We start from the raw sequence: 12,887 nt of genomic DNA, 5'->3' as shown, positions 1-12,887 counted from the left end.
TGTAATATATTAAACGTCATTGCGTGCCCAGTCATTCTATATGGTGAAGACTTTAGAACTGAAGAATCATTGTCAGTTTAACTGATATGCCACAATCATAGTATAACCCAAGGTTTCTATATGTCCATGAAGATGACGTGTTCACGACACTCTTGATATTCTTATCGATTTTTTTATATCTGATTCCTACATCCTGGTTTGTTTAGTCGCCTTTTAAAAAATAGATGAACGTCATTTATGTCGACCATTTGAGTTTGTGCGTTTCGTGAGTACTGCAAAGCGATTGCGAGCTCAGCGAAAATATGACTTTGTCACCCTACCTGTTATTCATCGTTGCAGTTGTGACTGTTTCGACAACTGCAGCAACATCAGCCACCAAAAGAATGGGCCGATCCGGAGAGGATTTGCGTCTGCCAAGAGATATTTTACCTCGATCATATGAGGTGACTTTGTTGCCAATTCTGATAGAGGGAAACTTCACGACCGAGGGCTGTGTCAGTATCTCTGTCGATTGCATCCAATCCACTAATAACATAACACTACACATCGCTGATATCATTTTTAATCCAGTAGATATTGAGGTGAGTTTAACCCATAAACAAATCTAAGTTGAAGTAAAATTTAAAACAAATTTTTATTCAAAAGTTAACTGATTTGGCTACCGGACAATTGATAAGCATCAGCAGTGTCGTTGAGGACAAGGTGCGCCAATTTTTGATTTTGACACCAAATGCCCAGCTGTTAGCTGGACGCCAATACCGCCTATCAATGGCTTTTACCTCCATACTCAACAATGAGCTACGCGGCTTCTACCGTTCCAGCTACAACGAAAACGCCACAACCAAATACATGGCCGTTTCCCAAATGCAGCCGACTGATGCACGACGAGCATTCCCTTGCTTTGATGAGCCTAACATGAAGGCAAATTTCACAATGAAACTCGGTCGTTTGACGACGCAGCTGTCGACGTCAAACATGCCTGTCAAGGAAACAACGCCCATGTCAGTGGCTATATACTTTTTCATTATTACAGTGACAAGTTTTGGGGAATTTCAGTCAACCCTACCTGATTTTGCAGAGCGGATCGACCTGGCTACGTTTGGGATCTTTTCGAAACATCGTTGCCTGTTTCGACTTACCTGGTGGGAATGATGGTTTCTGAGTTTACGTTTATCGATTCACCAGCCGGATTGAGCACGACGCCCTTCCGTATCTGGACCCGACCGGAAGCCGTCAGCCAAGCCGAGTACAAACTATAAATTATTAATACTTTTTTTTCTTTTAGGGGAGATATTCAATGCATTCGTTGAATTATTCGAAAATACAGGTACGCTAGTCGAATTGGTCCGCAAGTGCTGTCGTTCTACGAAGACTACTTTCAAATCGCCTTCCCACTTCCAAAGCAGGATATGGTCGCGCTAAAAGATTTATCATTCGGGGGAATGGAAAACTGGGGAATGATCACTTACCGGTATTTCGCTGAAGTTAAATCTTACCGCTGACAAAAAATTCATGTGTTCAATAAATAGAGAAACGGCTCTACTGTTTGATCCGATTAAGTCATCCGAGTCGGACAAGCAAAGAGTAGTAACAGTCGTAGCCCATGAACTAGCTCATCAATGGTAAGTTTGATTGGTAAATTGGCGTGTGGAACTGTGAACGAACGTGCATTCTTCAAGGTTTGGAGACCTTGTCACGATGGACTGGTGGAGTGAGCTCTGGTTAAATGAAGGGTTTGCTAGCTATATGGAATACCTTGGAGCGAACTACGTATGCGATAAAAGAAGTTTGCTTAAGATCTTCGCTTAATGAATTTTCTCTGTCAGGTCGAACCCGAATTTGGTCTCATTGAACAAATAGTCATCAATGACATCCAGGACGTCTTTGGAGTCGATGCGCTCGAGTCTTCTCATCCTATCTCCGTGGAGGTGAATGACCCTAATGAAATCAACGAGCTATTTGATGACATCTCCTACGCAAAAGGTATATTTCCATTATTATTACTATTTCGAAAAAGAACGATGCTATTTACGTTGCCCGACAATTACCTGGAACATAGGCGCGTCAATTATTCGGATGTTGAACAAATTCCTAGGAGAGCAGTCATTTCGTGCTGGTTTAACTAACTACCTCAATGGGAGGTAAATGCAAAATAAAATAGTTAAACGAATTTAGCCTAAAATTGCAACCTTTTCTCATGCAGAAAATATAGCAACGCAGTTGCAGATGATTTATGGTCAGCTCTCACAGCTCAGGCCATTGCTGATAACGTTAATTTACCAGTGGACGTTCGTACAATTATGAACACTTGGACTTTGAAAATGGTATACCCGGACACAAATTTTAAAACAGTTTGTCATCTTATCCATTTATTTTAGGGTTATCCAATCTTAACTGTTACTCGCGATTACGCTACATCGGCCGCCACAGTCTCCCAAGTAAAAATTTTGCCAATTTTTTTGGGAAAACTAATTCTTAATTTTAGTTATAAACGTAAAAGGAACGATTTTTGTTGAGATCAAATCCCGATTCGACAGATGAGACCGTCTACCGTTGGTGGATTCCCTTGACCTACACAAGTGACTTTAGTCAGCCGCAGAAAAGTTCATGGATGGCTTTCGAACAGCCAGCCATTCAAATATCCAATGTCGGAGCAAGTAATCGATGGGTCATATTTAACGTAGATCAAGTTGGTAAGGCGAGCAAGAAAAAAAAAAAAAACAAATTAAGAAACAGGTGAACAGATGTAAATGATTTCTACATGATAGGCTACTACCGGGTGAATTACGACGATGCTAACTGGAATATGATCATAGCTCAATTACTCTTAGATTACCAACAAATTTCTTTAATTAATCGAGCCCAGCTGCTTGACGACAGCTTGAACATTGCCCGTGTCAATGCGTTGCCTTACGCCTTTCCATTGGAGTTGACCCAATACTTGACGAAAGAGCAGGATTATATCCCGTGGACATCGGCGCTGAACGGATTAAGTTACCTCGATCTGATGTACATCCGGACGACAGGATATGGAGAATTTAAGGTCAGTAACGCTAAATCATGACGCTGAGTGTAATTGTAACACGGTTTAATCGACTCACGCGCAGGGTTACCTGACGAAATTAGTAACGCCACTTTACGATTACGTCAAGTTCAACGATACCGTCGGAGATTCTCACCTTCTTATTTACACTCGAGTCACAGCTGTCACTTGGGCTTGCAAGCTAGATATTGGGGATTGCGTATCTAATTCGGTCAACTTTTACCAAGCTTGGATGAACGACCCAACAAACCCTACGTACAAAAACAATCTACACTATATAATAATCCACAAAGTTTAAGATAAATATTCAATTGGGATTCCTTTTCAATTTGGGGTGGAACCTTAGTATTGTTCCTGTCAATCAAAAGGCAACCATTACCTGTACAGCAATCGCTAACGGTGGAGACCCCGAATGGGACTTTGCCTTCCAACGATATCTTGATTCAAACGTGGCTGCTGAATCGTCAAAATTACTTTTCGGACTAAGTTGCTCTACCGACCCGTTGACATTACAAAAGTAAGACACAACATCCTTGTAAGAAACTGTACAATTTTACAAACAGTCGTTTTTTTTTATTAGGTTGCTGGAATGGAGCTTGGATCCCACTTCCGGAATCCGGCGAAATGACGCCAGTAGCGTTTTTATCAACGTTGGATCAAACCCGATTGGTCGTGATCTGACATTCGACTTTATTCAAAACCGTTGGTCGGATATGGTTGCCTAGTAAGTCCAGCAACATTTCCTAACTCTTATCAGCAATTTTCCCCTAACATATTTGTTCAAGTTTCCCTAGTTTGTACGACCTAGCCCGGATAGTAGACTCTGTATCGGAAGGTTTCAACACTCCGGCAGAAGTAGAAGAGGTAATTGTACATTAGCTTTCCCCAATAACGCAGTGCTAATTTCATTATTGCACATCATTCATCGTACTCTGTTTGTTGGGGGGGGGAAACCCGTAACAGTTGAAACAATTGCAAGCAGACCACGCCGACGAGCTCGGTACAGCAGCAAGAGCCATTGATCAATCAATTGAACGATCAGAGTCTAATGTGGAATGGATGTCACTCCATTACCAGGAAGTACTGGACTGGATCCAACAGAATCCGTAAACATTGTAAAACAAGAAAAGCCCATCAATATTGATAAACAGCTGACCGAGGAAAAGACGTAAAGTGCGTAAATCCATCAGCACTATTGTTTACAAGTTGAGACAGTGCATCAAGCGAGACGGTACAAGGGCGAAATACAAGCGCGAGCGACGCGCACGTCAACAGATACAAACACAAACAAAACTGGGTGGTCATTACTCATTAGTTTTTCGTGTAAACAGCACTGCAAACCGCCGTCGCCATTGGCTCTAATAACAAACGGCATTGTCTATGTTATATCCCTCCGCCGTGTCTGTGTGTGTCCTGTATATATATGTACGAAAGCCACGTAATAGTTAGGGGTGGACGTCATCCTTACTACACACGCAGATCCAGGAGCTGGAACACGTGTGCTATTAACGGAATGAAAAAGGGGATAATGGAAGACGATCCATCTCGTTTTGTGTACAGTCGTGGCATCAGCGGCACAATTAAAAGATGGTTCAGCAATGGCGCGGGTATTATATATATATATATATAAATGAGGATAAGTTACAACAACAAAAAAATTGCATAGGTGGGGGCGGGATCCTAGCGAGTGACGAAAAGCGCCAGATTTCAAAAGAAATGAAAATTAACGGCTGGAGGAAACAGGAAGAGCATGTGCAGCAAGAGCGGAAAGAGTCCTTCAAAAATGCCCTAATCATCCACTGCTTTTCTTTACTAATGGAGAAAAAAAAAAAATACCCTTCAAAAGTTGTCGATAAAATAAGAATAGAAAAATAGTTATGTTTTAGAACGAATAGTATTTATATCTACGCTTAGAACAAGACAGAAAGATTGGTAAGGGGGGACCGAGTGGTATGATACTGAGGTGGATCGAGTATCCGGTTATTCTCGTTTTCGGGGTTTGATTAGTTTTGCGAAACTTTAGACAACGAAGGCCGACCTTTTGTCATAGGCTGATGGAGCGCGCTACAACGGTGTCTGTTCCTATTCATCTCCTTTCCCAGAGTAGGGGGGTGAAATATTTCAAAGGGGGAAAGAGATATTCGTAACATTATCGAGATAAAACTTATAGTGTTTAAGAGAAAGAGAGAGGAGAGCAAGCTATAGAGAGTGAAGTTGATTCATCGCCACTCCCTACTGGTGGCAGAGACAGCAGGAAAAAAGAAAGAAGAAGTAGAAGAACCAGCTAGTGATGGGGGGAGGTTGAAAATGTTGGCGTGATGAAGACGAACGAGCCAGCTACGGGACTGATGGATCGCTGTTTATATGGCTTCGCTTTCCTATAGTGCTCCACATCGACGAAAACACCCCACTCGTTTCTGCTGACGAACGGTCTCCTCCTCATTCCATGTATGATATCTGGAAACAGATAAAAAACCAAAAACAAAAACAAACTCGAGCTGATGTGTCAATTACAGATAAAAGCAGCGGAATCTATTGCATTTCTCGGGTTGTTTATGTGTACACTTTATTCGCTCGCTTATTCTGCCTAACATGTCTGACGCGATATTGATTCGGTTAAAAGGGACATGTATGTACAAGGCTCTTCTCGGAGAAGACTCTCTATTCGCTCTAATGATACTACACTATATAACGGCCTACGTCTCGTGTTTTAGTCGGGTCTGATGATTGATCGGGCTTTGGTAATTGCTATCTGAAGTCTGGACTGGACTGACATACAAGACAGAGAGGGGAGTCAGAAGGGGGTCAATGCACAACGAGATACACGATATCGCCAAAATCCACCGTCCTTCGTCTTGCTCAGCAGCAAATGTCACCGAAACTCAGAAGCAACCGTAAACAAGAGTCATCTCATCACGGTTGCGTGTTGACTGGTCGTGTCTGTGCGACAGACGGAGATCAATCAGCTCCAGAATTGGAGAAAAAGAAAACAAAAAAGGAAAAGAAAAAAACAAAAAAAACTCTAAAAAGATAACAAGGTCACCAGTAAGGTATATTCACTTAACTTTGGGGTTAGTATAGAAACCTTCATAACGTCCAGGACTAAGATAACAATCAACTCTCGTCACCCTCGTTATCTATCATAAGGCTTAATTAACCAGATTAAAGAATCCCCTAGAGTGTATCGAAATCCTATTCAAATCCCGAAGAGTATTAAACAACGTATTGGCAGACAGCTTAACCCTTGTTGAGCTTCAGTGCATCCCAGCAGCTCTGAAGAGACACATCAAAATCGGACGTGTTGTAAGCTCGCATGAATAATAATGCCATAATGCCTGCTGATGTTGGTTTTGATCGGTGAAGCAGTTTGAGCCCCAAACTCTTGGATTTCTTCTGTTCCACTTTTTTTTTTCGCCCTTATTGTGTGTCAAATCCTTTTCATACGAGTATCTACAGACCCTGTTGTTGTTGTTGTTGTGAAATGTCATTACGGTTGAAGAGAGCTTGCTCTTTGGCCGGAAGTCGAGGGGTTGGCTCGTGAGATTGAAAGACCGACGACTGCCCCCCCACCTTTTGAAAATCATAATTCAATAAGCTTTTTCCCTTTCACAGAAGGGGAATGTTAGCATCTAGCAAAAACCGTTTTGACAAGAAGAGAATGAGAGCAAAAAAAAAGGAAGACGTGGGGTCGCGCCCCAAGTTATAACGGAATCCATCGCCATTTCATCCGCGTGGGCACTTTGTCGTTTCCGGAATAAATGGTTCGCGCGTGGATAACATAATATTTCACAGGTGGATCAGCCTAACGATGCAGCAAGACGTTGTACCAGCTGCCTGTCTGATCTTATTTCAGCTTGTGGAAAAAGACGCATTTTTTCTATGGGGTTCTTCATTCGTTCGTTAAGGAAGAAAACACTCTTTACACGCATGAGCGACAGGTGGCGCTGATGCTAGCTGTCACCTGTCAAGGAAAAAGGCGATAGTGTGTTCTTCCTCGTTCCACATCAAAACACACGTGTGCCCCCCTTCAAAAGCAGGTAAATTCAATGGAATGGTTGACCAATCTTGCATATCTTCTGAGAAAGATCTCGCTTTTGGCTTTGTCAAATGGATTGTCTGTTCACGGCTTGTGTGAAAACTAAGAAGACTCGTCATCCCAGTGAGAAATTTTGCCTTGTCCTCTACCTCTGTTGGCAAGGGAAGCTTGCGTTCTATTTATAAACATTTTAATCGGACTCTTTTGTTTGGATTTCAATAGGAGCAGCCATTATGGAACTTCGCTGCGCCGTCCAAAAGTATGCTTGGGGTAAAGCTGGAAAATCTAGTCTTGTGGCCCAGCTTTCGCAGGGAAATTCAACTGCCCCTATAGTTGAGAATGATCCCTATGCTGAACTGTGGATGGGAACACACCCTTCCGGTCCATCTGTGATTAAATCTTCCAATGAACCTTTGCTGAATCACCTATTAAGCAATGTTGACTCACTGGGAGATGAAGAAAAAAAAGTTTTCGGGACAGACCTTCCTTTTCTGTTCAAAGCTCTGTCAGTGGCAAAGGCACTATCAATCCAAGCCCATCCCAATAAGGTAATGCCTAAATACCTCTTCAATCCATACAGCACTGACAGGTTTTTGACATTTTCAAAATTAGAAACACGCTGAGGAGTTGTTTGCCACTCGCCCTGATCTCTACAAGGATCCCAATCACAAGCCTGAAATGGTGACTGCTTGGCTAGGGCCCTTTGAAGCCTTGTGTGGCTTCAGGCCTGTAGCAGATATCAAATTTTTTCTCCAAGGTTAGGGCAAAATTGATTCGACTCTTTGAATGAGGCCCTCGCGTTCGATTACCTAACGCTATTTTTTTTTTATTTTTTTTTTTTTTCCTCTTTATTTACCCCGAGGGATCTCTCAGAAATTGACGAGTTGGCCGCAGTGGTGGGAAAGTCGGCGTGTGAGGCGCTAGTCAAGGCCGAATCCGATTCAGGGGAAATGCAAGCGCTGCGTGAATGTTTCTCCGCTTTGATGAACACCAGCGAGGAATCGATTGCTTCCGCGCTAAAGCAGTTTGAGCAACGCATCCCGTCTCTTAGTTCGTTTCCGCTCTAGTTTTATTCCTTTGAATGATTACAGTGCTCCAATTTCCCTGGCTAAACTAACATTCCAGGTGCCGAGAAGAAGGACGCGCTTCAATGTGACCTTTTCACGCGGATTGCCACTGATTTTCCGGGCGACGTCGGCTGTTGGAGCGTTTATTTCATGAATTACGTGGTTCTACAAGAAGGAGAAAGCATGTTCCTCGGTCCCAATGTTCCTCACGCTTACATTTTCGGGGGTATGTTCACTATCGCATGCATAATGCACCTTTATGTGACGAACGCTTGATGGTCGCAATGGATGCGATCTGAAGGCGAGCGAACGGGGGGTGGTGTGTGTGTGTGTAGGCAAAACATGGCGTAGGATATAAGCCGACTGCGGATGACAGCTGAGCTAAGCTTTAATTAAGCCTATTTTGGTGTGACAGATTGCCTCGAGTGTATGGCATGTTCCGACAACGTGGTCCGCGCTGGACTGACGCCTAAATTCAAAGATATCGACACGCTGTGCTCAATGCTCGATTACCAAGCAGGACCAGTGGACCGCTTCAGAATGCAGTGGAGCACCGTCGATGAATTTTGCCAGACATGCTCTCCTCCTGTGCCGGACTTTGCCATGGCTCGTCTGCAACTGCCTGCCAGCGCCACCGTCGACAAACCGTACGGTTTGCCCGTCAGATCCAACGCCAGCATCCTTTTGATCCTGCAGGGTCATGCCACTAGCGTCGAAACTAAAGAAGACTTGAGTTTCGGTCAAGTACTCTTCCTGAAAGCTGGCCAACAGTTGACTGTGCAAGTCAAAGGCCAGCAAGATTTGATCGTTTATCAAGCATTCGCTAATGTTTGAACCCCGACAAAAGGAGTACAGACATCAGAGAATGACGGGGCGCGAGAGAGTCAGAAGAAAGAAATGAAAAATGAAAAAGATGAAGAGAAAAAGTGATGAAAACTGGGAGCGCCTGTCGTCTTTTGTTACTGAGTTCGTGATATTTATTATGTAGCTCTCATGGATGTGGTTGAATACAAAAATGGGTTGGTGTGGCTAAAATAAAGAGTCATCCATCACTTAAAGTTTGGCGGGCCGTAGGAAATACAATAGGCCAAGAGAAAAGAGAGTGCCCTGTGTCAACTAATGGACTGGCGTGATGCAAACCACCGATATCTAACTGTGGGGCCAACCACAAGCGGACGTGCAGAATCAAGGCAGCAACAGAGCAGGGGAACCACCCTGAAAATCGATAATCCGATAAGGCGGCACGTCACTCATCAGCAGCATGTGCCCGTTTCGAAAACACACGCTTGTTTGAAGTTGGTTTTAGAGGCAGGTGCGGAAGACAAACGAGAGAGACAGACAGAGACAGGGAAGTAACGAGAGCTGGGGACAACAATCCACCCTCTTCCTTCCCCCCCTCAACAAACTATTTCAGTTGAAAGATTTATTTTATTTTCCGTAGTAACTCGACCGAGTGGGACTCGGTTGACGAACTGGTCGCATTGAGGATGTTTCGCTTGATTCGGGGCAGTTGCGTTGCTCTGCTGTTTGAAGAAACTTTCGTTCCAAACCAAACGAATCGATGCGATGACCAACAAAAGCCAATGCGGATTGCGATGGTTGCCTACGACGATTCAGATGCCAAAGGAATTCTAATAATAACAAAAACAAACGGGCAAAAACAAAAGGGAAGAGTATGGAATCAGCCTGATTGAAATTCGAGTCAATATGGGGAACGAATGGAAAGTTGATTTACGAAAGCTTTTGTCGTTGAAATTTGCGCATGACCACACGATCGAGTAGTTGGTATAATCCGTGTCCAGCACCCAATAGTTGCCGTCGTCTGGAACGGGACGGCTGAACCGAGTGGCGGGAAAGACGACGCCCAGTTTAGCCTGCCTTTTCAGCGGTTCGATGAGCCGGGCCGTACCGTCGACCATGTCGAAACCTTTCGAACTGACAAGAATGGATAGAAATGGCCATATAAACGAGTCAAAATGTTCGAGTATGTGCGTAGGGGAAAAGGTGATAGAAAAGGCAGAAGAAATATTCAAATCAATCGGTAGATTTTTTTTTCTCCCTTTTTTCATGGCGCCGTGCCACAACTCCACATCACACAGTCGCGTACCTATAGGTTTTTTTTTTTAAGGCATTCTCCACGCTACGATAATCATAATTCCCAAACTTTTCCTTTTTTTTGCTTCTCCTGAAACTGCGAGGCTCAATCAAGGCGAACGATGCGCCCGTCTCGTGGCCATCGTGAGGCAAGTGGGCGAGAAAAGAGAGAGAGAGTTTGACTCGATGAAACGCGCAATTCTCCACGCTGAATCGGCATAGGCGATGGTCGTCAATCTAGTCGTGTCGCCTCGAGATTTTTAAGAGGCAAACGTGCTGGCATCTTTTTTTTTTTTTCCACCTTCTTACCACATCGTTTCTCTTCTCCTTTTTTTTTCAATCACTTGAACGCATCGCTTGAAACATCTCTGCATAGCCCGTCAAAGATTATCATAATATCGGTCGTGGCCCACCACCAAAGCGGCTTGTTCTTTTGTGCCAAAAAAAAAATTGAATAATAATAAAAAAAAAAAAAAAGACCAGCGCCAAACGAGCGAAGGTGGAGGACACGTTGGCTCTGTGCGCAAGGACATCACGCGGACAAGTATATACACAGGCAAAAACTTTCAACTGACGCCGCTTGTGTGCTGACCTATTTTTAACAGTGCTCGCGCACGGACTTGGTTTTCTTTCTTTCTTTTTTTTTTTTTAAGGCCAGTAAAAAGAGAAAAAAAAAATTAACGATGACTTGGGTGTCCCGAGATTCTCTTCTTTTCTTAACGTACCCACACACTATGTCGCTCAGAGCCAACATCAACAAACATTCGGGCCGGTCGTTTGCTAGCGAGAGGACTAGACAAACGGCCATCATCTCGTTTGGCTTGGGAGCCCGCCCTGCGAGCATATAAAACATTTGAGCGCTTTGCATTTTCCTTTTTCTATTTGCTGTTTGGAGTTTCAGACGAAAATCAGATTTTTTTTTTAAAGAGAGAGAGAGAGAGTAACTTAACAAGAGGACATTATGTATATATACCATACATGATGTCAACACCTGATCCAATATACACATCGCCATCGACTGGGCGTTGATGGTGAATTTCGGCTTCGGGGCGAAAAGAAAAAGATTTTTTTTTTCTTTTGGGAAATCGTCCAAGCGACGAGCGCGAATATAATTACAAGCGCGGGTCCCAACTGACGTGTTTATATCTTAACATATATTGCTACTTCTACAACCACCAACTACCGGAGGGTTTTTTTTTTTTTGGGAGAAAGACACTGTTTGTATCTACCCTTACGTCAACAGCTGAAAGTTAGGGAAAGGAGGTACCCAGGAAGTTTCAAAACGAGAAATCAAATTTCCAAAAATAAAATAGGACTTGGTTGTTTTTTTGGTTTTTTTTTTTTTATTTTACCTGGTGTTGAAACTGCGGTTGATGACTCGCACGTTGCCATCAGGCAGTAAAGAATAGTTGGCTGTCGTGCAACTAGCGAACGAGCTGAAGACGGCTGGATAGCTTTCGATCTCGTACCACAAGCCAAGATACTAAAATAATCAAAAGTAAAAAAAAATCTAATGTGAAACGAAAAAAGACAATTTTGCAACTGGTTACATTTCAGACGTTAGAGAAATGACATAAATAAATCACGCGCGACAAATAATATCTGTCTGCTTTGGTTATTTATATCGGACGACTATTTATAGCGCATACCCTGTGTAGGTCAAAATCGCCAACAACGTCAAGTTTGGGGCACGCTCCATCGAACGTCACCTGCGTTTCCACCCGATGCGACAAGACGATCGCCGTTACGAAAACGAGGTAAAAGCTATCGGATAACATTCTTTCCACACACAAAAAAACGGTCAAAGCCAATCTGTAAAAAAAAAAATGCCAATAGATCATGACAATAAAAAATAAAAGAAAATATATATGCATACATATTGGTGGTGTACAGAAGACGATAATCCGATAAATGCAAAGTGGACGTTTTAGATTGACGTAACGTGATGTTACCTACTGATACCAACACAGCGTGATAGCTCTCAGTCCTGTTTGGCCAACGTCAAACTCTCTGTGTTTGGTCTGTAGCCCGACTCTTGATTTTTATATATTTTTTTTTCTCTCTATAGCTCCGTTTCAAGTGTGCCCGACTGAATCCTGTCTCACTCAGTTTTATATACGCCGGAGCAGATAAACATTTTATTTTTTATTTTTGAGGGACGGACGTTCCAACTTAACCGGAGCGCTAACCGAAACATGCAACGATTGTCCACAACATTTTACAGCATTGTAGGTTGGTTGAGTAACCATTACAATATATACTGTGTGCAACAACAATAAAGAAGAATTGAAAAAAAAAACGAATTGGAAGGAAGTAAAAGTAGATGAGAAAAAGGAAAAAAAAAGATGATGAAATTTCTAAGAATTTCTCTGCCGACATTTTCTTTTTTCGGTCCGTCAGAGACGGTTTTCCCCGTTCATTTTGGACAGGCATATAAAAAGCTCACAATCGGTGAGATGGTGTGTGCGTATATCTACGAGGGAAATCCGGATGGTCGCGTCGTAACTATCTGCTCACAGTCAGTCCACCGCGCACCTTCATCGACAAGCCAAAAAACGTCGAGACGTCCGCTTGCCAAGGCCGTCCACAGCGCCGCTCTCTAGCCGCGCGCGATTAATATCGTAAATAACACGTTTCCTTTTTGATC

The 12,887-nt window shown here is 43.1% G+C and overlaps 3 protein-coding genes across 8 annotated transcripts in view; 2 read left to right on the top strand and 1 right to left on the bottom strand.

Annotated features, from left to right (window-relative positions):
* The first annotated feature begins 239 nt into the window (after positions 1–239).
* LOC116919486 (aminopeptidase N) lies at positions 240–4,319 on the top strand. Its single transcript, XM_032925488.2, has 17 exons — positions 240–581; positions 646–1,001; positions 1,079–1,246; positions 1,328–1,471; positions 1,530–1,622; positions 1,680–1,770; positions 1,827–1,983; positions 2,060–2,141; positions 2,204–2,324; positions 2,379–2,438; positions 2,501–2,693; positions 2,769–3,043; positions 3,108–3,298; positions 3,390–3,560; positions 3,624–3,767; positions 3,829–3,907; positions 4,007–4,319. The coding sequence occupies exons 1-17, from the start codon at positions 303–305 to the stop codon at positions 4,151–4,153; spliced, it is 2,751 nt and encodes a 916-aa protein (XP_032781379.2). The 5' UTR covers positions 240–302; the 3' UTR covers positions 4,154–4,319.
* A 2,614-nt stretch (positions 4,320–6,933) lies between these two features.
* Positions 6,934–9,181, top strand: LOC116919493 (mannose-6-phosphate isomerase). Of its 3 annotated transcripts, XM_032925499.2 has the most exons (7): positions 6,959–7,080; positions 7,190–7,202; positions 7,302–7,627; positions 7,692–7,836; positions 7,953–8,129; positions 8,205–8,372; positions 8,562–9,181. In XM_032925499.2, the coding sequence occupies exons 3-7, from the start codon at positions 7,313–7,315 to the stop codon at positions 8,978–8,980; spliced, it is 1,224 nt and encodes a 407-aa protein (XP_032781390.2). In that variant the 5' UTR covers positions 6,959–7,080; positions 7,190–7,202; positions 7,302–7,312; the 3' UTR covers positions 8,981–9,181. The 3 variants fall into 3 exon arrangements, with proteins under 3 accessions (XP_032781389.2, XP_032781390.2, XP_032781391.2); XM_032925498.2 differs by lacking the exon at positions 7,190–7,202 and having other exon boundaries at positions 6,934–7,080; XM_032925500.2 differs by lacking the exon at positions 6,959–7,080 and having other exon boundaries at positions 7,187–7,202.
* LOC116919501 (apolipoprotein D-like) overlaps positions 9,099–12,887 on the bottom strand; it is a 44,186-nt gene continuing 40,397 nt past the window's right edge. For 2 of the 4 annotated variants that reach the window (XM_045171146.1, XM_045171145.1), the window contains 5 exons: positions 12,117–12,839; positions 11,890–12,052; positions 11,593–11,723; positions 9,882–10,081; positions 9,099–9,777 (listed from right to left, as the gene is read on the bottom strand). In XM_045171146.1, the coding sequence (XP_045027081.1) occupies positions 9,575–9,777; positions 9,882–10,081; positions 11,593–11,723; positions 11,890–12,018 (663 nt within the window). In that variant the 5' untranslated portion in view covers positions 12,019–12,052; positions 12,117–12,839 and the 3' untranslated portion in view covers positions 9,099–9,574. Of the gene's footprint in view, positions 9,778–9,881; positions 10,082–11,592; positions 11,724–11,889; positions 12,053–12,116; positions 12,878–12,887 lie in introns of all 4 variants that reach the window. The other 2 variants (XM_045171147.1, XM_045171148.1) reach the window with 2 other exon arrangements.

The sequence above is a fragment of the Daphnia magna genome, linkage group LG3 (assembly GCF_020631705.1).
Source record: "Daphnia magna isolate NIES linkage group LG3, ASM2063170v1.1, whole genome shotgun sequence".
Lineage (NCBI taxonomy): Eukaryota > Metazoa > Arthropoda > Branchiopoda > Diplostraca > Daphniidae > Daphnia > Daphnia magna.
Note: the sequence above shows the minus strand (reverse complement) of the source record. Positions and strands in the feature narration are given on the sequence as shown.